This window comes from Scomber scombrus, chromosome 13 (genome assembly GCF_963691925.1).
Source record: "Scomber scombrus chromosome 13, fScoSco1.1, whole genome shotgun sequence".
NCBI lineage: Eukaryota > Metazoa > Chordata > Actinopteri > Scombriformes > Scombridae > Scomber > Scomber scombrus.
The window spans coordinates 7,700,117-7,727,506 of NC_084982.1; the positions used below are offsets into that span (position 1 = coordinate 7,700,117).

The 27,390-nt window shown below is 40.2% G+C and overlaps 1 protein-coding gene across 1 annotated transcript in view; it reads left to right on the top strand.

Annotated features, from left to right (window-relative positions):
- Positions 1–27,390, top strand: part of vwa8 (von Willebrand factor A domain containing 8) — a 72,715-nt gene that overhangs the window by 23,303 nt on the left and 22,022 nt on the right. Inside the window, exons 14-36 of the mRNA XM_062431728.1 lie at positions 148–261; positions 1,941–2,130; positions 3,711–3,788; positions 3,888–4,003; positions 4,321–4,418; positions 5,141–5,247; positions 6,821–6,892; positions 7,812–7,888; positions 9,742–9,817; positions 11,392–11,527; positions 12,072–12,191; positions 12,398–12,603; positions 16,642–16,793; positions 19,353–19,461; positions 20,154–20,292; positions 21,093–21,280; positions 24,399–24,518; positions 24,676–24,740; positions 24,845–24,970; positions 25,058–25,167; positions 25,788–25,939; positions 26,630–26,837; positions 26,965–27,046. Coding sequence (XP_062287712.1) covers positions 148–261; positions 1,941–2,130; positions 3,711–3,788; positions 3,888–4,003; positions 4,321–4,418; positions 5,141–5,247; positions 6,821–6,892; positions 7,812–7,888; positions 9,742–9,817; positions 11,392–11,527; positions 12,072–12,191; positions 12,398–12,603; positions 16,642–16,793; positions 19,353–19,461; positions 20,154–20,292; positions 21,093–21,280; positions 24,399–24,518; positions 24,676–24,740; positions 24,845–24,970; positions 25,058–25,167; positions 25,788–25,939; positions 26,630–26,837; positions 26,965–27,046 — 2,841 coding nt within the window. The remainder of the gene's footprint in view (positions 1–147; positions 262–1,940; positions 2,131–3,710; positions 3,789–3,887; positions 4,004–4,320; positions 4,419–5,140; positions 5,248–6,820; positions 6,893–7,811; positions 7,889–9,741; positions 9,818–11,391; positions 11,528–12,071; positions 12,192–12,397; positions 12,604–16,641; positions 16,794–19,352; positions 19,462–20,153; positions 20,293–21,092; positions 21,281–24,398; positions 24,519–24,675; positions 24,741–24,844; positions 24,971–25,057; positions 25,168–25,787; positions 25,940–26,629; positions 26,838–26,964; positions 27,047–27,390) is intronic.

Genomic DNA, 27,390 nt, shown 5'->3' on the forward strand with positions numbered 1-27,390 from the left:
TATGCATACGCATACACACACACACACACACACACACACACACACACACACACACACACACACACACACACACACACACACACACACACACACAAACACACACAAACACACAATTATCAGCTCGTTCCTCTGTGTTTTGTGTCCCAGGTTACTTCATGACAGGGAGTTGGATCTGTACGATGGCACCAGGTTGTTGAGGTGGGACAGATACCAGACACTAAAGGAACAACTTCAGTTCAGTGATGAGCAGCTGCAAGAGAGGTACACACACACACACACACACACACACACACACACACACACACACACACACACACACACACACACACACACACACACACACACACACACACACACACAGTTTGAACAAAGTTTGATTTACAAAACTATGAAACAGCCTTTTATCACTTGGTATTTATGTACTGTATGTGAATATCTGATTTTGGTCTTGACCGTAACTGGCCCTTGTATTTTTTGCTAATGTGTTGACTCGCGAAGTGTGTGTGTGTGTGTGTGTGTGTGTGTGTGTGTGTGTGTGTGTGTGTGTGTGTGTGTGTGTGTGTGTGTGTGTGTGTGTGTGTGTGTGTGTGTGTGTGTGTGTGTGTGTGTGTGTGTGTGTGTGTGTGTGTGTGTGTGTGTGCACATGTCTTAAAACCCACCTAAGCTGGCAGGAAGGATGTTTGTGGTGGGGCGTCTGGGTTGGAATAAACCCACTTCCTCTTCCTCCACTCCTGTGGTTCAGACAAAACGTGTGTGTGCATTCATGTGTGTTTGTTTGTGTGTCCGCCAGGTTTTTTTTTATTGTGCATTACAGTACAGATTTCAATTTCTGTCAATATCTAGTTCAAAATTTAAGATTCCTAGTGAAGAAAAACATAGGAATTACAAAGACAGAAATGGAAAGGAAAGAACCAGCAAGTTGCTAGGCAACAGAATGTGTACTGTATATATGTATATGTATATGTATATGTATATGTATATGTGTATGCATGTGAATATGAATGTGTGTTTGGAACAACATGTACTACCTCCTCTTCTCTTCACTGGCTGTGTTTGTGGGTTAGACGTCCACAGAGGACTGTAGTTTCTATCGTGCTCCCGCAGGATTTCCAACCATTTCTTCTCACTGCCAGAGATACATCATCCTGCTGCTGCTGAAATTCTGATCCCTGCTGCCGCAACACTGTTTCCTACTGAAAATCATTCTGCCTCATCCAGCATGGAAAACAAGACACATTTAGCCCAATATGCTTAAGGCAGTAGAAATAAAATGTTGTGGATTGCGTCTCTGTTTCCCAGATAGTAATGTTGTTTCCCCTAGCAACAGATAGAAATCACATGCACGAGTTGAGAATAGCAGTGAAATTGTTACCTTTTACCTGATTTGGATAAGGGATGGCAATTTTGTTTAATGTTCTTGATGTTCAAATTAAATTTACTACATTAGGAGGCTGGATATAGGGAGCAAAGGAGAGAGGAAGTGAGAGAAAGAGAGAGAGAGAGAGAAACTAAACTCCAGCTTACCTTTGATTTTGTAGCATAAATGAATACATATTGTAATACAGTGTTTGGTTAAGTTTTCCCACACGCTCATATCTTGATGATGATGATGCTTAGCGCCCGCTTCCGCCCACGAAAGAGTAAATATATCCTGCTGCTGTGTGGGTGTCTTTGTGGGATGATAGACACGGACTTTGCTGTCCTCTTGAATCAGAAGATTACACAGCCAGCTGTCAAAAGTCATGATCTTGTCCCTGACATTGATTAGGTGGGACACACACACAAACACACACAAACACACACACACACACAAAGATCCGTGACAAACACCATGTGCACCTGCACTCCATGTCTTCTTGAACATGGCTGAGCAAATGTTCATCTGTGTGAATCTTATGTGGCGTGTGTGTCTGTGTGTGTGTGTGTGTGTGTATTTTCAGGTCAATCTTCCCCATACACCCATCTTTTAGAGTGCTGGCCCTTGCAGAGCCTCCTGTTGTTGGTGCCAACACAAGCAGCAGCAATGGCAGAGGTCAGCAATGGTTGGGCCCAGAGTTGCTCACGATGTTCCTCTACCACTCTGTAACTCCGCTGGCCAAAGCTGAGGAGATCAACCTCATACAGGGACTGGTGAGACTCACACAAACACTTACTGATATGTTGTTGCAAGGAGCATTACTATAAATTTGATCGAATGATCGAATGAAATACACTGAAATTGTATTGTTTTACAACTTAGAACTGTTTTCTATGGAGTTCAAGAAACCATGCTGCTTTTGAGTTCTCTGAAATAACTTATACATATCAACACCATGCATATTAAGCATAATCATTCTATTTAAATGAATATATTTATCTGAGATGGCATCATTACATTATTTTATACAGGAGACTCAGAAAGTAAATTCATTGTTAAATATGTCTGTATTGGTGTTGTATCGTTAACGGTTATTTGCTTTCCAGCTGTTGCTTTCATTTAATCATCTTTATTTCCTGGTTCCTGGAGTTTTTGAAAGTTTAATCAGATATGAAAGCTACCAAATACGAATAAAACCAATGTCGTCTTTGATGTGTGATTGACTAGTTAGAGATGAGGAAACGTCTGTGTAGCGTTTTACAACATGGGAGCTCTTACAGGAGAATCATGTTCATTTGGCAGGAGTTCGCACCAAAGACATTCCAAGGAACTTAATACAAGTGGGGAAGAAAAATTTCAGCTAGGACACAGTACAAAACAAACAGAACTGACAAACAAGATTTAGTCCAGGACGTGTCAGCTTTTTTGGAGCTCAGCAACAAGAAAGTTTTTCCAGACTATAATTGTGACTTGGCGGCGATATTGTGTTCTGTTTTACTGTTAGAGCCGTAACTTTAAACCGACCTGTCATGTTAAATTGCTTGTTGGCATCTCACAAACAGGTTAAGACAACGTGATGTACAGACATTGCTCAGCCATTCATTTGGTCGTTGTGTTGCATGATTTGATGCACCTGATGCATTAGCTGCTGTCAGGTACTCCACCGGCACATACAAACTCCCCCTTCAGTTAGTTGTTGGCTTGAACATAGTGAAGCTGCTCTGTTGTATTTTTGGTTCTGGTCATTAAAAGTTCATCTGGCTTAAAGGTTCTATATGTAGTATTGTGAAGCAATTTACATGTATTAATTGTCTTTTTTTATTGCCAATGAGTGAACAGGTACTAATGTACCTTAGAAAATTACTCCTTCCCCAACTTTCTTGATTGCTTGTAAGAGCTTGTGGACTCATTTGTATTTGAATTACCTGGGCCAGGATGTCATGGTTTTGCTCGCCTCCGAATGCCTCGCTTCTCTCTCGCTAATGTCAACAAACAACCGGTATAATAGCACAACACAACTAAAATGTTGCTATCCGACTAGAAACATCCCACAGATATTAGCTCTCCAGCTAATATCTATCTGCCCCCGTCTACCACATTTTTTCCACCGAAAAAGGTGGTAATAAACACACATTTCACAACAAAACCACAGCGCAGTTAAAGGATATAAGTGTTGAGCACCAAGACGATGTCGACTTGTTGTTTTACTGTATGTTTTGTATAACTTTAAAAGCTTTGCAAAGTACATCATGTTTATGTAGCGACCGGAAAAGAAGCAGTTCTAGATCAAGATTTCTGTAGTTTTAATCAATTTCTCTCCTCATCAGTCTTTTTCTTTTTTCCCTTCTTTCAGTCTCCTAATGTACCAAAGGAAGCAGCAGAGCAGCTATTGCACCTCACACACAGTCTCCGCAAGATGAACGACCCCACAGTGAGTGTGTGCGTGTGTGTGTGTGTGTGCTTTAATCAGTTTGTTTATATGTGTCACGGCGGTCTAAGAAATGTATTTGTGTATGGTGTGTGTCTCCAGGCACAGTCTCTGGCCTCTTCACTCTCCACCAGACAGCTGTTGAGGATCTGTCGCCGTCTCTCTCAGTACCCTGAGGAGAGCATCGCTCACGCTGTCAATAAGGCTTGTCTGTCAAGGTACAAACACACACACACACACACACACAATGATGTACTGTAGCTTAAAACTTCCCTTGTTTGTATAGCACTCTAATGAAAAATGAACAAAGTGCCAAACAATCCAATACACAGAAAAAAAAGGAGTATAATGTAATTGGAATATGAGTGAGTGAATGTGTCTATATGTGTATGAGGACATTTTGGCCACTATGTTTTAAGGTTATGGTTAGAGTTGAGTTGAGGGTAAGGATTGGGTTAGAGGAGGGGCTAGGGAATGCATTATATCAATGATGTCCTCACAAGGATATAAAGACAAACGTGTGTGTATATTCTAGGTTCCTTCCCAGCCTGGCCCGTGCATCTCTCCAGAAAAGCCTCGCCAACTGCTCCATACAGGAAACACCAGATCCTGAACACAATCAGGACCACAGCTGTGAGTTCTAGTCATTTAGCTAAGGTTTATTAAATGACCGTATTTTTTTAATACATCTCATAGAGTAAATAGAGTTTTGCTGCTGTTTTGGCAGGTTTTGATGGTACCACCCATTGGATCAGTATTACAGTATAAACCCTGTGTTCAGTTATGAGTCAGAACTCAAGATTTCTCACTTCCAATAATTAAAAATTAGAAATATAAATCATACCTCTAATAGGTAATGTATGGAACTGTAAGAGAACAATATGGTACATATAGTGAGTTCTGGTTCAAGATATCTTAGTTTTATATAACAATGCAATGGATTAACACATTCTAGATTTATGTGGGGTTGACAAAACAGTTTATAATCTATTATCACTCCCAAGAAATTGTTCTCATACACTCTTTCAATTTCAACATCATTGATTATGATTAATGAAATTGCAGTAGAATTGATTCACGATCACCAAACACAATGAATTCGGTTCATCATGTGGTTGGCAGTGTCAGATGTTGCTGCTTGTGCTAAAGAATGTATCAAATTGATGACGACGTGTTAGTGACATAGATTAACTGATGAATGGGGACTCACACATCCAGAGGTCAAAGAAGCAGGCAATTGTGGTAGGTAATTAGTTCAAATCTCAAGACTCTCAATAGCAGTCAGCAGAGGATATTCAAGCCTACACCAAATATACATACACGCACACTCTGACTGCCTCTCTTGTATTTTCTAGGTGTGGTAAAGGATGGTGTATTGACTATTGGCAGTGTGTCTGCTCCCATCTACAACCCCAATGAGAAAATGAAGGTTCCAGATGTGCTCTTCTATGATAATCCCCAGGTAATTACACACTTAGTTAAAGTCAAATAAACTTAGTGAGATACATGTAAACCATTTTTTTATGTGCAAGAAAACATTTTTACCAAGGCCTTGTGTGATTGTAGAAGATGTTTATTTCCAGGACACGACCCACATTTTAATCACATAAAGGCAAAAAGACGGATTTGAAACAATAAAGAATAATCTGTTGTTGTTTTTTTTCCCCCTCTAACTCAAACTGAGAAAGATCACCATCTATTCTTCACCACACAATATTCAGAGCATTATTCATTCAAATCCAATCATATTCCGATGAAAAGACAACTCTGATCCCTTCTATTTCCCTTTCTCCCTGCCCCCCTCTTGTTGTTATTAATATCACTCTGTCCTTGTTGCACTGTAAGACATTATTTCATTATGAAGGATTTTGCTTTTAGTTCTGGTATTAGCTGATAATGCCCAAAGCCAAGCTCTTTATTGTTCTTGCTAGGCCCTTTTGAGATACACTGGAGTCTCAGAGATGCTAATCTCAGTTCTGGTCTGGCAGTGCAATCTGCCCCAGTACGCTGTGACTGACCTCTGATTGCTGTTATTGATGTTTTGCAATCTCACTGTGTTTGTGCTTTGGTGTGCGCAGAGTTCATGCAAATGTATTTGGGACACACAGTATACAGTATATCTCAAGTTGGTATGATGATGTTTAACCTTCAGACAACAAAAAGTCACAGCTGCTTTCTGCAGTGATTGTCCAGGTGTGAACACTGTAGGCGTGAACATGGGCAGAACTCCAAGTGTCCTCAGTCGACACAGTCCTGCTTCTGTCACTGTTCATGCTCACTACTAAACTGCACCAACCGCCTCTGTGCTGGCACAGATTAGAGACAATAGATTAGAGACTGTAGCCAGGACAGATGTATGCACTCCTCTTTCACCTTTAACATTTCGAAATCCAATAATTTGATCAACATATCAACATAATTCCTATCTGACTATAACTATCACAGCCCTGTACAGTAGAGATATATCTGTGACAGTTCAAACATATATGAACAAATATTTGTTTACTTTGACTTCAGAGTCGTGGTCACATGTGTCTGATCCCTGTTTTATTGGCAGCTGTGTGTGACTTAACCACAACGTGCCCAGGGAGGAACCAGCCAAGTAAATGACACTGACATCCTCTGGCAATACTGGTGACGCTATGTGACCCAGATTTATCTCTTTCCCACTCTCTATTCCTCTGTCCTCGTTCTGCCCTTCTTTTTTTTCTTTCTTTCTCTGCCTGCCTTGTTTTGGAGAATGGAATAAGAGTGGATGAGATAGGATGAGAGCAAGGAGGATGCCCTACTTTTGAATGACCTGTTTTCCGTCTTCAGAGTCGAAGCACGGTTGTAAAAAAAAAAAAGAAGGCAAACCCGCACTTTTTTTTTTACACAAACCCCACATTACTTTTTTTTTTAAGGAAAATATGTTTGGGAGAAGCAATTGAATACAATGCCCACCTGAGTTCAGTCGAAGTCTGTGAGTCCCTAAAACAACTTGTAATGTCTGAGCTACTTAATGTGAACCTTTGTCTGTTTAAATGTCTCTGCAGCATATGATGGTGATGGAGGACATGTTGAAAGACTTTCTATTAGGAGAGCACCTCCTCTTGGTGGGCAACCAGGTGAGTGACATATCATGACATTTTACCCTAATTTCTTGCTTTACTTAAGCTTGTCCTGTTCTCAGAAAAGGCCTTTTCCTGCAACCAATTACTGTGTTTTAATAGCCTTTGTACTTAGATGTCCAGTTATGGTCCCTGTAATAGACTTTATGTCAATGGTGCCATATAAAATATAAAACAGGTGGTTGGACAGGTGGTTGTACAGGGTTTTTTTGTAGCAATGGGATTCGTTGAAGAAGACCACACATGTCAGCCCTGCTTGAGCATGAAAGGACAAGTTATAAAGGCTTCCCCGAACCTCGATATCACACTCAGCTCACTGTGAGCACAAGGAACAAGGAGCGTTTCCTTAGGGACGCTCTGTGCCCTCAGTCTGGTCCTAGTGGGCAAGGTTAAATGGAGGATGAGGGGGGAGGAGGGAGGGAAGTTGACACATTGTACTGGCAGTCTAGAGGAGGTGGTGTTTTTGCAGTAATGTGTGTGTGTGTATGTGTGTTTGTGTGTGTGTGTGTGTGTATTCTTGTTTGTGAGTGAGAGAGAGAGAGAGAGTGGGCGAATCTATTTGAAAATCTGAGAGCATGACCATGCATGGGCGAAGCCGAGACATTAGGAGCTGTCAGAGTGGCTTACTGGACGTCTGACAGACTGGCCGAGAGACTCAGCAGTCATCCAGGAGCGCCAGGCGCTGCGGGAAGCCAGTGGGAGTCCCAGAGAACAGCCCCTGTCAGAGCGTAGCACCATCAAAACTAAGGGACACACTCAGCCTCTCCCTCTGAGCGCTGCCTCTCCGCAGATGGAATAGACACCTCTTGAATTCTCCTTACAGCCGATGTCACTGAAACATGTTGATGTATTAGGATGCATCTCAGTTTACTGTGTAATGTGCTGATTGTTTTGTGTTTTTCATATCCTTCTGTAGGGCGTGGGTAAGAATAAGATAGTGGACCGGTTCCTTCACCTTCTGAACAGGCCCAGAGAATACCTGCAGCTCCACAGGTGAGGATAAACTTATGATTGTAATATAAAAATGCACACATGTACTTTGGCCAATTGAGGATCTAAAGGATTTAAAACAATCCACTGGCTTTTCAGCACACATCTATTTACTTTTCCTCTGCACCCATGAAAAGTAGGCAAATAATAGGTTATTTTCCATTCACTGTTTCAGTCACTCATGTGAATCCAATCCATGTATTCAAAAATATACGCAAAAAGATAATTGGTAAGTAGTGATAGTAACAAGTGTGAGAGTTGGTCCTTCATAGCATTTTAACACTGTATCATATTATTATGTTGGATACTCGATAGGCTCCCTAAAAGAGAGTAAATCAGTTACCTGTATCTGCAAATGATGAGGATTTTAGGGAGCAATAATCACATGTGTTTCCCTATTAAAGGCACATTTGACTAGCCATATGTCCATAAGGGTGTCGGAAAGTATTTTAGTCCCTGGTAAATTAGGCCGTCCTTCACCAGAAAAGGATCTTAACACGACCATATTAAAGAACACGCAACTGAAGAAGTCCTTGTTAACTCATTCACAGCTTCCATAAATACTCACACACCTGAGGAAAATTAGGGCAGGGTTGCTCATCCATAGATCAATGTTTCGTGTCCCGTGAAATTGGGAGGTAGATCAATCTGAGGCAGAGATGGGTCTTGTATTGATCTTGGCGCTAATAACGGAGAAGTGTTTTGCGTGCCGATGACTCTGCGATTGGATATAGGCCAATAAAAGTAATCACTGGAGAACTGAAGTAAAGCAACGAAGATGAAGTTAAATCATACATGAATGGCAGATTCAATTTGTCTGTGGTGGGTAATGACATTAAATCTGTGGTCATCAACAGCACCATCCGCGTGCAGGCACAACCTCTCGCTGTGTGCGTGTGTGTGTGTGTGTGTGTGTGTGTAGTTTGTCAAAGTCTTGTGAAAGTCGAAGTGGAGCCGAACATGGATGTGGCCTGGTTAGCTACTGTAGCTGAAGCTAATATTAGACCGGGGCAGTGGCAGGAAGATCTGTGCATGTGGCTTTTTGCGAGCCTGTGACTGAAAGCCTACAGAGATGTGGCTCAGAAAAGCAAGAGAGAGATGCAGCTATCCAGGAAGGAAACTAGGACAGCTCCTGGGTCACACTATGAGGTATCGAGGAGAGAGAGACAGACAGACAGACAGACAGACAGACAGACAGACAGACAGACAGACAGACAGACAGACAGACAGACAGACAGACAGACAGACAGACAGTGGTGGTGGGGGGTGTGGTGGTGGTTGGGGGGGTTTAAAGGAAGAAATGTTCAGAGAAAGAGGGAGGGATATTTTTGGAAAGTCCCTGAAGAGTCCAAGTTGTTTGGGAGATAATCCAATGTTATTTTTTTTAGTTGTTGACCTGTTTAACTCAATGACACCCTTTTTCACTGGCCTGCATCTTTTGGTGATCAAATGGTATTCAGGTAAAGAACTTAAGTGTTGTGAAAACCGTAACAGCAAAGTATAAATACAGATTGTTTGAGATATAAACAAGTGAAAATCGGATTTTTATAGTTGAGCTTATTAGTGGTCGCAAGCTATTTTGGAGTATAATGAAGTATTTAGAGAGAAACACTTCCAGCAGAGTTTATTGGAAAGAAATGTATTGCCATAAATCTCTCTCATAAGACTTTTTATGATGTGAAGAAACCTGCAGAGGCAAATTTGATCATATTTTACCTAATCAATTCACACTTTTAGATCATTTTAACAAGATATAGAAAAAGAAAAGAGGATTTCGATTTGATTTTATAAATGAAAAACTACAATAATTGTGCCTGTGTGTATTTGTGTTTGACCCTGTTTTTCTGCTCCACCAGGGATACGACAGTCCAGACTCTGACCCTACAGCCCTCAGTCCGAGATGGCATCATCATGTACGAGGACTCGCCTTTGGTTAGTTAGTAACACACACACACACACACACATCCTTTGTGGTCACTTGGACAGGATCAGTGTTCTTACATAGGGAGTTAAAGCTTTTAAAACCACTCGCCGAGGTCTAGTAAATGTAGGATTAAAGGAGGATACAGAAAGAAAACTGATAAGGCATTTACATTGTGGCCTAATTTTTAATATAAGTACATGTCCAGCTGCTTATTTTTCTAAATAGACTTGCTGAGACATTAATGTATGAATGACAGGAGGAGCTTTGAAATTGCGCTTCGGCAAACCCACGCAGCCGATCTCAGTATACCCACGTCTCCCTATTAGTGTTCACGTATTGTCAGATTTAAAAGGTTGAGCTGTCTCTGAACAGTACATGTGGGATGACATAAAGGAAGCGCTCCACTGATCAAATTTAACAATATATCTCGGAGCAGATTTTAGTTAAAAGACAATTCACAAATACTGTGAAACTGCAGTCCATGCAGCTCTGCTGTGGCTGTCTCCAGTGAGCGAGAGAGAGCAGAACATTCACTTGACCCCGCAGCAGCCAGACTAAGACAGGCATACATGAAAGCTGATTGGTTTCATGTGCTCTGGTCACTTGGGGGCAGATTTACTAAGAAAATGACGTCGGGTAAATGCACGCAGCGGTTTTCATTTAGTCTGCGGCCACAATCTGTGCGGGGACGGCCCTCCAAGGTGCATGTTACAATTGAAGGAGAGCTCATAGGGGGTTTATTAAGACAAACCAAAACTCCCCATCCATTTGCTCTACACTAATCAGATAATATGCTTATTAAAAATATCCTAATTGGTTTATTTTTCTTTTAAATGATCTCTTTTTTAGTTGTATACAAGTCTATATTCTATTCCCACCATTGTTTTTGTGATAATCCTATTTACGCTATGTTAAGACTGATCTCCAGAGGCCAAGAATTTTCCATACAAAACTGCTGCAAATCGAATGACCGTAGTAAATCCAGTGGAATAGATAATCTACCTCTGTCAGCATGACATTTGCACCATCCTCCTTTAAGTGCATCTGCAATGAGGAGAGAGCTCTAGTAAATCTGACCTTCAGTGTACTGTGTCTGAAAATGATTTACATACGTTTGGTTTTCTTCCTATATGTAATAACTTTGTGCTTACTAAGTGAATTGCTGATATCTGAGAGTTTAGCTTCATTATTGAAAATACAAGTCTGATGGAGAGACAATAAGACTAATATGGCACCACATCTGTGACTGTCTTTAAAATGTGTGTATCATTTCATCTTGTTTACTAATGAATAGAGAGCCACCATATGAGGTATTTAGCTTTTATGGTATATTTATACACAAAAGATTATTTGTGAACATTTTTACGAGTATCAATTGTTCTCTAAACATAGATTACAAGTGAGGAAAGTTTCATAGTTACTGGTAAGTGCCTCCACTGGCAGAGTTAATGTTTTTCCTAATTGTGCAGTCAATTAATCAACATGTCAGCTGAGTTTTGTATCACAATGAAATGAATTAGCACCTCAGTCAAGGCAGCAAAGAAACCCTTAACCCTTAACCCATGTTAATGTGTGTGTGCAGGTGAAGGCAGTGAAGATGGGACACATATTAGTGATCGACGAGGCCGACAAAGCTCCCACCAACGTCACCTGCATCCTCAAAACCCTTGTGGAGAGCGGAGAGATGATTCTGGCAGACGGACGCAGAATCATCTCAGGTACGACACACACACACATTTACATGTACATGCAGTCACGCAGGGTTCAACACCTCGACAGTAGACATGTCCCAGATACAGTTTGCTGACAGAAGCGGGACCATTAAAAGGACGAGTTGAGGATTGGATGTCCTAAAAGACAAACACATAGAAGACATCAAATGTAGGCCACTAAAAGGGGCTTAGGGTAAAAGCCTTTATGGACAGGTACCAGTAGAATTTGGAGCATGCTGGACTGTAAACGTGTGGTTTTCCATGTAGCCCCAGGTACTGTAATCACACTAGTTGTCAGCAGCTTCTCCATCCATGAGAGGCTCCTCCTCCCTCCCATAAGAATGTAAACACAGCCCAGAGACTTCATAAACACAAACTGGAGACAGCGCTGATGCTTTCAGGACAGTAGAGGTGTGTGTGAGGTGTGTGTCACACACACAAATCACAACATTTTAAATTAAAGAGAAAGTTGAGGCAGAAACGGGAAGAACGAGAGCTTGTTTAGGTGTGTTTGTTTTTTATTAGCTAACCATAACTGTGTTTCCTCCAGATCCACTTGAAGCCAAGGGGAGACTGAACACCGTCGTCATGCACCCAGACTTCAGAATGCTTGTTTTGGCTAACCGACCTGGTTTTCCCTTCCTGGGCAATGACTTTTTTGGAGCTCTAGGTACACACACACGCACGCACAACATTCACATCCTACTGCAGAGGAGCAGCAATTTTCAATTTATTTAATGACAAAGTCCTTTTTGTAAAGAGTGTTATCACAATTCAGAGAGACAGAGAAGAGATAAGCAGATATTACATTACTAAAGCTAAAAACAAAATGAGCAAATATCGCTATAAGAAGGATGAGTATTGTTTTCTGAATAGGTGACATCTTCAGCTGCCATGCCGTGGACAATCCAAAGCCCCAGGCGGAGCTGGCTATGCTTAAACAATATGGCCCCAATGTCCCCGATGCTACTCTGCAGAAGCTTGTGGCCGCCTTTGGTGAGCTGCGATCCATGGCCGACCAGGGCACCATCACATACCCCTATTCCACTCGAGAGGTGGTCAACATTGTCAAACACCTGCAGGTAAGAAGACGACAGCATACACATACCCTTCAACTGATTAACACACTTCTTTAGCTTTTTTTTATTTCTTGAGCTTTTCTTTGAGACTATTTCTCTTCAATAATTCATAAAGACATCATGACCTTAACCCTGCACTGCCAGAAGCTTAAAAAATGTAAGAAGGTGTCCTCATAACACAGTTGTGACAGAGAGGGGAGACAGCGCTCCGTCCTCAATCTGGACTGACAAGATCTGACATTTGGACACACAATCACACAATATTGGCTGCAGTTATCTTGGGATTTACCTGGAGGCGCTGGCTTCTCTTAATCATTCTGTTTTTTTCCTGTTTTTTTTTTTTTTTCTGGCAGTCCTAGATGAAAAGAAAGGATTGTGAGAGAAGCTGAGAGTTGAGCAATAGAAAAAGAATGAATCTAGGGTCATAATGGAAACACAAAGACACATTATCTGTCATACGTCACATTCTCTGCACTGCCAAAAAAAATTCTTACTGTGTGCCATTTGGGTTACAAAGTACCCCCTCATCTGCTTCATCTCTACCATTCCCTCCTTCCACCCACCCATTTCACCATTTATCTGTCCTTTCTCTAATTATTCAGAGGCCACAGATGTGAGCCTCAAAACATCCATGGCAGATAGCTGAGAGTAATTATGGTCATGTTTCACATCTGCGTCGTTCGGAATTCTTACATCATCAAAGCAACATATTTCACGCTGAATGTGATTTTCTTACGCCTGCGCCTTGCTTGGAATGAAATTACATCTGTGGGTAACACCTTATTTTCATTAGCTAGATACCCATGATATCAATAGTTCCCACAATTTTAATGCAGTTTTATCGCTTTGCCACTGTAGTTATGTCCACTTATTTATCCGTCTCCTGCCTGCAAGGAAAAATGTGGCGATTACACAGACTTCATTTCACCCTCCTCTCCTTCCTCCTGTTTACACTTACTCTGGCAGTATCAATCATGCTGTAGTGATAAACACATGCTTATTTTGTCTGCATTAATGTCACTACCCCGTGTCTCCTTGTGCTTTGAGTTCTTCACAATTGTATACATTATTTAGTCTTGAGAGAAAGGCGGAGGACATGAGAGACCAAAGGAGCAGTTCTTAGAGAGGAGTGAAATTAGAATTTGAGTTTGCACTACTGTGGATCAATAATTCAGTGCACAGGGACAAGCCCTTATGGCTGATTTCCCCAATGGCCAAGCCCAATCTGTGATCAATCACCACAGCTATTGACTATCTGAAGGAGTGGGACAGATACAGGATCATTTAGTGGAAGTCTAAATTGCTTGTTTTGAGGTAGTGGCCGGTGCTTGCTCTAATTACCAGTTCACGGTTGGTCATAATTGCACCTTTGTGGTAGCTGGGAATTCAGTCCAATACAGCACAATGCTCCTTCAATCTAGGTTTTACTTGTAACCAGTTGGGATTATTGATTGTTTAGCTATTTATAGACCTAACAATGTAAATACATTGTAAGAAGTAGGTGTGAGAGTGCAATTATGATCCAGATAATACCTCAGGACACAGGGTGGTTCAGTCATTATAATTATTGTGTCTTTTTTAAAAGGTGTGTACATTCACTTATAGCTTCTGAACATTAATCTATTAAGACTGTAGACAAAGTGCTGCAGTTTTAAAGTGAATGGTTGAATTGCATTTATGGCTGCAGCTATGATGTATTTTTTTTTCTTTCAATTAATCAGCACCAGGTCTAGATGTCAAACTCAATACTCTTTTGATAGTCACCAAAATGCATCCATAGCAGTTAGTATTGATAACAGTCAGTTTCATAATGTTACTTCTTTTAGCAGATAAGTAAGGTCTCTAGTGTTTAGTATCAGTACTATAACTCAATTATCTTGTAGACATAAGCAATTGCAACAAAATTGTCAAAAGTAATGAGAAATGTTTGTTCTCAGTAAGAGCCCACATTAGTGCCTTAAAACTACCTGGATCTCATTCCCCAAAAGCATCTTTAGGCTAAGATGATTGTAAAAATCCATTTTACGAACCTTATTAAGCTGAAGAGGTGTTCCTCCAGGTGTTTGCTGGAGGAACCAAAAACTACACGCTGTATTTAAGTTTTTCACATACATTTTTACATCTATACCTTTTTCATGAAAGCTGACGTTCTTTTGTTAAGTGAGATTTAGGGCCTGATTTACTAAAGGTTTGCATGTGTAAAAACGTGCGCAAACTCAACATCACCCACAAAAAATGTGAAGGCTGACTGAGGCTTGCGTCTTTCAAATGTGCAAGATAATACGCGCTGTCCATTTAGTACGTTTGTCATAATGAATATGTAATATGGGGCGTTTTAACCCCAGTGCGCAAAATACAGGAAGGAGAAAATGCAAATATGTTATTTAGCACGCGCATTGTGATTTACCAAACCTGAAGGTAATTTTTCTGACGGAAACTGCGTCTAGAAATAATACCTTTCGAAGGACAGGTATTAACCTGCTGTCACTGTGGAAAGGAGGAGACGGAGGCACAATGACAGAATACGCACAGGAGGGAGTTTTTCCACCTGTGTTAATAATTTTGGAGTGGAATATTTTTGGTTTTACTAACAACATTGACTTTGTCACAAATACTCTCCCATATGTCGGTTTTTCTGGTAATATTTGTTTTTGTTATAACTCAATATACTGTACTTGTTGCACTAGAACCTGATCACATTTCATTTTACGCTTGCAGCTTTTTGCTCGTCCAAACTCTCCATTCAGACATGCAAAACCCTCATTTAAATACTGCTGTCTCCACCCTGTTGCACCTGTTTTCATTTACGCAGTTATTCTTAGTAGATCACCCGCAAACGAGACGCGCAATCTATTGCACTGTGCACGCAATTTAGTACCCTTTATTTGGGATCTCAGTAAATCAGGCCCTTTGTGTAGAATGAGTGATGTTCAGCTGGTGTTAAGAAGCTTTTAACAGCGTGCTCGGTAGCAGTGCTTTGGGAAGCGTCAATAGACATTGAAGAGTGTTCATAGAAAAGCTCTTAAACACTCTTAACTTCTCAGATTGATTGTTTATCTGATGAGCAGTCAGAGAACCAAAAGGTATTCAGTTTACAATTATATTAAATGGAGAAAAGCTGGACAAAGATACATTTTAGAGGCGTCTGGTAAAGTTCAGTGCGTTTTGTTGATGAAGCCAATTAAATATTTCAGTAGAGAAGGATTTCAAAAAAAAGGATTTATGTCCATCATAATATTAGTGTTAGTTTGGCTCTTATGTTGGTGCATTTAAATCTATCCTCCTCCAGACAGCATGGAAGATATATACACCAAAAAAAACTGAAAAAAACTCAGCTGGGATCAATCACTTGATCCCAGCTGAGGGTAACTCACCTAATCTGCATTAAGTTTCTTAACACTAACTTGGTAACTTTTTTCTTCACCATTTAAATACATAACCTCTGCCTCAGCTTTTGCTTACAGTATCTCCGCGTATCACCATAGTTACACACAATTCAGATAATTTATTGAGGCAATATAACTTGTGTCTGTCTGTAATTATATCATAAACACAGTGTGTGATATAAAAAGTCTGAGTGAGAGAGGGAGTCAGTTGTTTGCACCCATCTGTCAGTGTTGCGGTTGCAGTTTAGAAATCAATCACCTTTCAGATAGCATTTCTTATTCTACACTGTGTCCTTGCATTGGCCTCTGAAGAATCATAAATCATATTAACTTTCTTTCATTCTCTTATCCTCTTCACTTCATTTTCTCTGCTTTTTTTCTCCATATTCTTCTTCCTACTTGCCGTCCTCCCTGCTGCTTTATCCCTTGTTCTCATTTCCTTTTCATTCCTCTCAATCCTGCCTCTCTCCTTTGCCTTGTCTGTCTTTTCCATCAATTTCTCCTCCCTTTATGCTTTTCGCCCGCCCCCCCCCTCCCTGTCCCTGCTGTCTTTTTCTTCCTTTTTCCACTGATCCTTTGCTTCTTTCATTCTCCCCTTCTTCTTTTACGTCTTCCTCCCTCTCTCTATCTCCTTCTCCATTCTACCTCCCAACAGAAATTCCCTGAGGAGGGTTTGGCCAACGTCGTGCGAAATGTCTTCGACTTCGACTCCTACAACAAAGACCTGCGGGAGGTTCTGATCGAAGCGCTGCACAAGCACGGGATTCCCATTGGAGCCAAGCCCAGCTCTGTCACACTGGCTAAGGAGTAAGGCATCAGGAGCACAAGACGCTAGAATTAGACACACCAACACAAACATAAACACACACACACAAACATAAACCTCAGGCACCTACTGTACCTGACACGCCGTTCAGTTTACTCTGGTCTCTTGTCAGAGCTTCAAATAGTTTTAAAGGCCAGTCAGAAAGCTTTTAGACTAGTGTGATGGATAATACATGACGTGGGCATTACCTGACAGCCTACCTCTCCTGATCTCTGCTTACGACTGATATGGATGAACCGAAATTCGGTAAAGGCTTTTATTCAGTGATAGAGAAGATCAGGTTTGATGGTCATTGTACCTTACATGCTGCTAACCGTGGTCCACTAATTGTACCTTCAGAGGTACTACTGACCGTGACTGGAATGTCATATGCTCTTAGAGAGCAGCAGCTTGTCTGCACGGTAGTCACCATAACCTACTTTGTATAGCAGTGATAATAATGAAATGGATATAAAAAACGTCAGAGCTCCAGCTCCTCTTGTGGTATAGAACACCTTTACTATCAGACCAATGTGTTTCTGTTTGCGGCCTTCATCAGAGTCATCATAAAACACATTACAAATGCCATTTAAATAGTGAAGTCAAAAAGCAGAAAAAATTTCAAAAAAGTAAATAATTTACAAAAAATAACCCATTATGTGCATTGTCTAATTTCTGACCTTTTATTGACAAAACTATTATAAGAAAACTAAGATTAATTGATCATGAAAATAATTGTTAGCTGCAGCCCTATTTAAAATCTACAGAGTGAAGACCTATAGATTTTTAACATTGTTTTATTTTTGTCATTTTTGACTCTTTTTTAATATTTGCACAAATGACAACACAATAAAACCGAATGTATTAATGGACAGTATGAATCAATTTATAAAAGCCTTGTGCTGCTTGGATTATAAAACAGCTTAAACACTTGATTTCAACCACAAACAGTTAGTCTTTTTTCTTCTTTTTAAAAAAATCAAAATCTTTAATTTGTCTCATATCATTATGATTTTCCTGGAAGAATAAAATTATAGTCAATGTAACTGTAAAAATGTGACATTTTTTAAATTACAGTCAATAAAATAGGTGACTTGGATCGTACAGTATTTTCACCTTCCAAAGTTTTCCACAATTGTTCTTCTGAATGTTAAATGGTTCCCGATATTACTATAAAAACTGTCTTTAAAGAGCCTTCAGCAGAAAGGGGTTGCTCAGAGATAAGTGGTTCTCTGTGAAGAACTCTCCTTCCTGAGAATGTACCTCATGACACCATTCACTGAGTTTAGCGTATGTCCAACTTGTAGAAATGAAATCCTGAAATGTTTAAAATCCATCGATGTTATCTTGAGGCTTATGACTGATTTCGGACTGGTGTTAACTTTGAGGCTTCCATGAAGTCATCTCACTCCTTCCTGAAGTAATGACTGTCTAGATCATTTACATTACCACACCTTTTCTGTAAAGGAAAGATGATATCCACTACATTGTCTCATTATGTACAGCTTGTCTTCTAAATAAAGGAAAATATTTGTTTCTTCTGTCTCCTGTGGTTTTATTCTGAGGTAATACACTCATAAATTCAGTTTCACAAATCTCTCAAATTAAACCTTGAAAGCCAAACGGGGAAGAAACAACTATTTTCCTTGAATAGTAACATAACTGATGGTATAGATTGTCTGTTCCATTGTGTCTGAACATCATCTGAGGACAGTGAGAGTTTTTTTAACAGTTATGTATCTTTTGGGATCCATGCTTTAGTGATTTAACGCCCATCTTGAACAGATTATAAACAACTAGTTGTTTTACCCACAACATCTTGTGTGCATGAAAGAAAATATTTTGTCTCTTGATTTCCAATTTTGGACATGGAAAGCAGTTTCTAATGGGTCTTATTGCTTTTCCATTCATAGTAATATTTATGGTTATATGACTGTCCATCCTCCAAATCTTCTATCCTCTCAGTCTTTCATGGTTATGTTGCATCTTTATTCCACCTGCAGCCAATAAGTCTGGGGCCACGATCCAGCTATGATTCATGGGAAATCCAGTAAACATATGGCCAGACACAACAAGCCAAGCAGGGACTCTCTCTCTCTCTCTCTCTCTCTCTCTCTCTCTCTCTCTCTCTCTCTCTCTCTCTCTCTCTCTCTCTCTCTCTCACACACTCACACACTCACACACTCACACACTCACACACTCACACACTCACACACACACACACACACACACACACACACACACTTGTCCCACACATATTGGCTCTAGCCTCTCTGGAGACATTGGGATCAAAGTAAAGCCTTTGTTCCTAAAGAATCCTACTCACAACAGAATACAGCTTTCATCTGATATCATTTTGTGATGACGATGTTCAGCCCCTCATAAAATTACTCAATCTTAAATCAACTGGAGAATTGTGAGAGTGAAACCCATTATTTTCAATAATGAATGGCAAAATCTCATAAAACACACACTCACACTCACATCTTTATATATCTCTGCAATTAATTGTTTGTCAGGTCTTACAATACAGTTGTCACAATGTGACCTTTAACCTTTAGGTTGCCCCTGCCCGACGTCAAGATGACAGGTTACTGGACAATAAACCAAGGTGGGAACGCTCGTCGCAAACTGCTCTGTCCCACTGAGAGTCACCCCATTGACATCAAGGTAAACACACAAGGGGAACACACTTTAAAGCTCACTGACACAGCTGCTATAAAAGTGTGAATGGGCTGAAGTACAGTACTTTAAAAGTGAATCCACTGTAGCTTTAAAAAGTAGCTGTTTAAAGTTTTACAAAAAGATGTTGTGTGTGTATGGTGATTTTGCTAAAAACACACTGCTTCCTTGTTATGTGGTCATGCTGTTTTAAGCGCAGACGCTCTGCCAAAATCTGTATTTGCCACATTGTCGTATACTACATAGTGCTGATCGTATCGATGCACCTCTGAGAAGTAGAGCATGCTGTATACGTTTGAGACACTTCTTAATTTCATGCATTTGTTTGACACAATATTTTTGTGACATTTTTTGTCCTTTCAACAATCTAAAGTGCAGAGAGACAGGAAAGATAACTGCAGTGCGAACATTGCAGTTATGTGGTATGAGCCTGAACAGCAGGCTACAGCAGTGACCGGAGTATCACTTTAAAGCCATGTTAGGAGTTTTATGTGTCAGATTGGCAAAACGGCATCTTCTGTAACTTCAGTAGTTGAGTTCAGTATTTAAAAATTTGAATAATAACAAACAGCCTTGTGACTCTGTATAAAACTGTTACAAAGAATAAACATTAAACAACAGTGCTCTGCGCACACTGTGTAAGTGTGTGTGTATGGTAACAGTTTGTCTTGTCTTCCCAGGGCCCTGTGTTTCTGCGTGTTCAGAGTTACCCCTGCAATAGACAGGAAAGCAGGGCTTTGAGTTTCAGTGAGGAGAAAGCCCACTGGCAGATTCCCATGAATGAAGTCAACATTATCTGCGATGTCACCACCAGAGATGGTATACACACACACTGCCATCACTTTCACACAATAAATTCTCAGGTTTTGTGGTCACTGAAGTAACAATGGAATGTGAGATGTAAAATCTCAGGATGAGATAGACAGGAGGAATATTAAAACAGACGTTTCATTCACATAAAATCTTCTGGTCTCACAGTTAGTGTAGGTGCACAGCTGTGCAGCAAATTAAAGGCTAAACAAAGGGGAAATTAATGGAAAAAGTTGTGGAACTGTGAAACTATGTTGGATTAAACACAACAAATTCAATGATAGAGATTACAAACCAGAAAAAATATACCAAAAACAGGACTTAGAATAAAGGTAAATGTAAAAGTTAATTACGGTAGTAGAGTAGCAAGAAAACTGGATTCACACATTTTTTTAGACTAACTGTTAAATGTGTTGTTATATTGTTCCCATACCAGAAAGAAACAAAGTTCAAGTCTGATGTTTATAGCATGTGTAACACAGTAATTCATCTAGTATAACACAACATATACATGCAGTAGAGTCCACAAGAGCTAAACAGAAAACAATTCATTTAATATCTAAATAGTCACAAAGTAGCTATAAGAAAGTGAGAATATATATAATGCTCCAACAAGGGCATTTTGGAAAATAGATACCTGTCGATTTTGGCACGGCCACAGAACTGATATTATAGTGGATAAACAGCCATGGTGGAACTGTGCCAGTGGTTGCTACTAGCAACAGAATGGTCGGGATTATTGATACAGTAACAGCTGGATATAATAAACAGACATGCATTACAGAATAACCTCTGTTTTTATCTTTCAGATGATGTATATGTGGCCACATGTAACCCAGTGTGCCTGTACTCTATGAAGGAGAATGGGGAGACAATCCAGTGCATGGAGCTCTACGATGTCTTCCCCAGGACCATCAGTGGCGTCTGGCAGCCCTTTGTCACTGTTGCTCCCCTTGGGAGTCCCCTGGGTGGGCAAGTGGTGCTACATGAGGAGCAGGTTGGTATACTCACTCTCACACACACACACACACACACACACACACACACACACACACAGTCATGTTTCCGTCACTTCAAAGGACATTACATTGACTTACATTCATTTCCTGGAGACTTATCCTAACCCTAAACATAACCACCACATGCCCAACCGTAACCCTTACCCTGCCCTTAATATAACCTTAAACGTACCCTTACTTTAAACAGAGACTTCACCCTAAAATTAATGATTTACTTGAAGGGGACTTGCTTTTTGTCCTCATAAGGGAGGCGAGTCCTCACAACATGATTGTGTAAACAGATTTACATCCTCACAACATGAGGAATATGTGGACCACACACATAAGACAAGACCATGGAGAGTGCCAAGGAGAGCAGAATCTAGTTTTCAGTAGTTGTGAACATCAGTATTTTTTTCACACTTAAGTCAGCCTACCTCTTTTCCCGATAGAGTCAGCTTTGCTGCGGCGGTTAAAATTCCAAACCAGGAGAGGCTGTTTAGCCTCTATCTTAAAAACATCAATTAGAATTTTAATCTCATCACATCCACACTACTGATTGAATGTTCCATATTCAGTGTATATCAATGTTTTAACCACTTTAAAGAAAATAGTACAAAACGGAAACTCAACAACATAATTGACCCTATTTTTGTGGAGGCACCACACAAATAGCAGGTGTGCATGAATACGTCTACACTGTGTGTGAGCCCAAGACCTACCACGCTGTGCTTGTTCTTATACTTGCACGGTTAAAATAGGCCCAATAAGTCATTCATTAAAACATTGCTCCACAGTCCCACAGGTGGTTAAAAACAGCACATGATAACTTAATTGCAGCAAACTGTGGATAAAACGAGTAATCACATCCAAATTAACTGAAAAGAACACAAATACTGGCAGATTTATTGTTATGGGGAATGTGATGATGGGCGTTATTATCTTTTCATAAACATGAACATGATGTACATAAACAATGTGGTAGCACAGAATGTAAGAGGTCGGAATATGACATACTAAAACACACCTTACACTCACACACTGTCAACATTCAGGAATAAATCAAACTCTATTTTCAGATAGTTTCATGTCTCGGCTGTACTTGTTTACTGACCGCTATGACATACAACATTCAACACTGCCATTTAAGCTTTTTTTCTGAGGACAACCACAGATTCCTCTCCGTTTTAAAATAGCTGCGCTTCGAGTCTGTCAGAGTGTCTTAAAATGGTTGGTGGTTAGTCGTTGTTTGCTGTTGAATCTCTCTCACCCCATAAGACCCTGGCCTACGACAGGAGCGCGTAAGACAAGAACAATGCATCTTAGCTATTTCTCCAGCTGGTGCATATTAGGCAAGAGGAGGACTTCTAAAAATAACACTGTGATGGATCATGTTACGTCTAAAAATGAAGAGGTCCAGACAACATAAAGTTCACTCACAGGTCACTGGCCTTCAAGGGAAATCAGGGAAACCAGCACACACATACACACACACAGCCACACACACACATATTCATGCACATGCAAGTGCAGGTTCTGGCATGCATTCACACAAATGCATGCAAACATATGTGCAAGAACATATTAACATAATGACAGCATGCTCACAAAAATCCTAGGACACAATTACACAATTATATATACATTTCACTTCCTCATACGCACTCACGCATACACACACACACACACACACACACACACACACACACACACATACATAGAAAACCTGAGTGAAACACTGTGACCTGTCAGATGACGAATCCTCATGCAGAACACACGCATGTGCTCACACATTGCACACGGTCTCCAAAGGCAGTGTATGTTTAGAATCAGGAAATGGGGTTTGCCTTCTCTGAATAGCTTCACCAGTCTGCAGTACAGTAGTGTGTATGTCAGGAATGGAAGGCCATAAGGAAACCATTAGTGTGAAGCAGGGCTGCCGGGGCCGAGGCCAGCTCCCCTGTGGCTCCTTCTCATAAAACTCAATTGAAGATGAAGCCTGGTGCGTCACAAATGAAAGCCTTTGCACAGTTCATCCAACACACACTGTATACACACACACACACACACACACAGATATTTTACTGCTTATCTGATATGATTGAAGGAAGCACACAAATGCAGAAACACATAGGGACAATGTGTCTATCTAAATTGAATCAAATTAACTTTCAGTGAAATGGATGGTTACCAGAGAGACTGTTGTGTGTTTAGAGTAGTTACAGCTGACAGGACATCAGTACTAAGATCCAGAGTGTTTCACCTGAAGAAGAGCACCCTCTGTTGACTGCATGAAGTTATGAGGATTATAAGAACAATCATTATCTCTCAGAAACCGTAAAATTGATCCAGGGGGAACCTGTGCAACTTGTCAGTTCTCCTCTCACAACTCCTGACTCCCTCTGCTGTTGACTGGTTGTTAAATTCATAAGAGGCCAAATGATTGTCTTATTGCGTTTGAAGGTATATTAAAAGTATTAAACAATTATTATCTCTGTAAAAAAATAACATTTTGACTTGTGCCATACTTAAGCTTAATTCAAAATTATGGTAGGGCAGTACACAGTAACTGGTATAACTAGTACAGCGGTAGAGATATCAGCCAAAATATAGATTTTGCTTTCTTTTTATGCTAAAAAGAAATACCCATTTGCAAACTAATGGGTGAAGAAGTGGTGAGAAGACAAGCAATAAGGAGATTTCTGTGAGCATGAGGAATGTCTAAGAAAGCTTTCCAGCTCTGAAACAGACAGCTCAGCTCTAGCATTGTTGTAAAAAAGAAAAATCCTGAGAACAAATCCTGCGTTATTGACCAGTCACTGTCCATACGATAAAAAAGATCAAAGAGTGATCAAAGAATATCATCTACACCACAGCTGTTCTTCTAAAAACATGGTGCTCATTCAAATGTATGTGAACAGCATATCTACAAAAATAATCAAGGGAATATTTATATGCCAGTTAATCAGTCATTTTGTCCCTTGAAATGTCTATTTCAGGTGGTTAAAATGTTTTTTTCTGGCATGTGATTTTGATACTAGTAACTGTGGGGTTGAATATTATTATACATTAATGTTAAAACATTTTTTATTGTCTCTTTTTCTGTCTGTCTGCCAGACTAACACGGTGCTTCATGTGGACATGGTAACAGGCGCCGTGCGGAGGCTTTTGTTGTCTCAGGACAGTGAGCAGCCTCCCACCAGATCCTCCAATTGGTGGAACAGTAAGGAACAACAGGTCAGAGGTCATAATTTCTCCAGAGTAAAATGTGAATATCATAATGCACTATCGTGCCCAGAATGTAAAATTTTGAAGGGGTTGGTGCAGATCATTATTGCACAAATTAAAACTATGTCTGAAGTTCATGTGTGGTGCGTATTGATTGTTTTTGTAGGCAGGGTATAAAATGTGCCGTGACTTCGCCCACAAAAACTGGCTCCTCTTCTATAAGGAGGATGGGTAAGATACCCTAAACTAGATTATCTACAATACATCCACAACATTCTATCTATGTATTTGTAGCTAAGCTGTGTGCTTATGTTCGTGTGTGTTTGCGACTGTAGCAACCAGCTGGAGGTGTTGGATGTGCTCGAAGGCCGCGTTCACTCTATCTCCCTTCCCATAAACCTGAAATCTGTCTTCCTTGTAGCGGAGGATCGTTGGCTCCTGCTGGAGAGCAACACTGACAAGTACGTGACAAATTTTCAATCCCTCTCAGGGTCTAAATCTTTGATCTTTCAATTATAACAAGACAAACTGTATATGTCATTGAATAGGAAGTTCATGCTGACCAAACCCATGCACATGGCAGCTGAAGACTCTGGAGTGTGTCAGCTCCACAGCATCAGTGAGGACTCTGCCAGCTCAGGCCATGGAGTCACCTCAGGTATATATAACAGTAAGGATACCCCACAGCTGTAAGCAAAGGTTAACAGGGCTATTATGTTCTATCCTGCTGCTCTGCATTACTTACTACAGCCATTATGTCAACCACATTAACAAAATCAGGTAGACATAAAAATAGGCCAGTGCCCTGAGCCAACTATATGACTGATTTGACAAGACCTCTTAGCTAATCTGTCCACTAGACGAAGATTTAAAGTGAACCAGTCATGTCTCAATCAATATTAAATATTCATACCACCCCTTATCACCATTAGTGACAACAAAAAGTCATGAGTAATATCCAGCTATCTACAGTGAATCAGTCCCTGAAAGGTAATAATTCAGTGGACGTCTGGTTTTCTAACTGGGCACAGTGAACGGTTCTATAATCTAACATACTGTATAAAACACATGTTGCACTTGTGGAAAGAGCTCTAAACTGTATTGTAGAGGTGTACTTCATGTGAGGGATTCTACCAGTGCACTTCAATCACGTGAAGTACACATCTACAGTACACTTTGAAACTCTCCGCACATTAACAGAAGAGTTTGTTTCTTGTGTCTCGCACACTTTTATTCAACCATCTCCCCCCCACCACCACCACCTTTTTTTTTCGTCAGCTGAAGTGTTCGTACCCCAGATGCTGTCATGTGACCAGCTTCCCAATGAGAACCTGAGTGCCGCTCTCGACCAGAAAATCGTCTCCCCTAATCGTATAATGGCAGATCCCGGCTCCTTTGCACAAATCGTTGTAGGCTTCCCAGACCTCATGGTGAGTAAAAAGAGAACATTGTGAACATTGTCTGTAAAGTGTGTAAATTAATTTTTTTAACATGTTATCATCAAATGAAACTAACGCTGCACTGGACAACATTTTCATATTAATGTGTCTAACATGTCCACTTGCATCGTTTCTTCTCTGTTTGGTAACATATGTGAAATGTGAGGAGTTTGCAGCTTAGTGTATTCAAAGAGAATGTTATTTTCCACTTTGACTTCACCAAGTGACTTTACCAAGCTGCACTTGTTGTATGGCGGGGTGCTTTACTGTTGCAACCCTGTTGCCATGCAGCATAAAAGAACTATATTAACATGCTGTAGGTTTATCTCAATGCAAGTCAGTTGGATCAAAGACTCTAAATTGGCATACATATAATAATAACTTTAATAACTTTATTGGTATAGCACCTTTCATACAAGAAATGCAGCTCACAGCGCTTTACAACAAAAGAAATTACATGCACCAAGTGCTACACAGGAAAAGGTCATAAAAATATATAAAAAAATCTTTTTCATCATTTTAACCATGCATTTGAGTGGCAACATATTCAGTATATCCCTGCTCTCAGCTCAATGTAAGCCTGGAAAAAATTAAATGGACGCACAACTTGACTATACAGCTAAGTGTTTGTTGCTGTATGTAAGTAGTGATATTTTCCTTTTGATTTCTTTTCTTGTCCAGTCTCCTAATGAGGTGTACAGCTTTAAAAGGCCTGTTGACCTATCAGAAATGACGAGTGGTCAGACTGGGCCTCAGGCATTCCTCAGAGGTGGACCACTTCGGTCCACCACACCCAAACGAGATAATTGTGTCAGCCTGCTCTCAGCCAATCAGGTGGTCCGGGCCCTTCCACCCAACAAGGTGCCCCTGAAGGAGATCTTCCCCAAAGGTCAGAGATCAAATCTCACATGTTTTGTTTAGAAAACAGCAAATCTCTTTTTTTTTGTTCCTTTTGTGTGTGAAGTCTGTATTCAGTGTGGCCCCACGGTAAAGAAGTGTTCTTCTTTGTCACACAGATGTCACTCCTCCAATGACAGCGGCTTACCTGGAGGTGACTGATCTGAACTCTAAAAAAGTCAAATATGTTCCTGTTCCAAGGTAAACACAACACACCTGTTTTCTTAGTATCTCTCTGCAATATTTTGAGAACAAGAACTGGATTTTTACACACTCTAGCATCAGCTAGTGGTCAGAAACAGCATTGCACTAATATCCTTTTAAACTTGCATACTTATTTTAAACTTTTTTTTTTTTTGGTCTCATTTATTCCCATGTGTCACCAAACAATGAAATCTTATCTTACATGCAGTAGTTCTTACATTTCATAAAGAATTCATAATTAAAATATAATTTTCATATTCCTGCATGTATTGTTAAAAAAACAGCATTTTGGTTTCCATTGTGTGGTTAGTGTCTTGTCCTTTGTGATGTTTGCTTTGTTT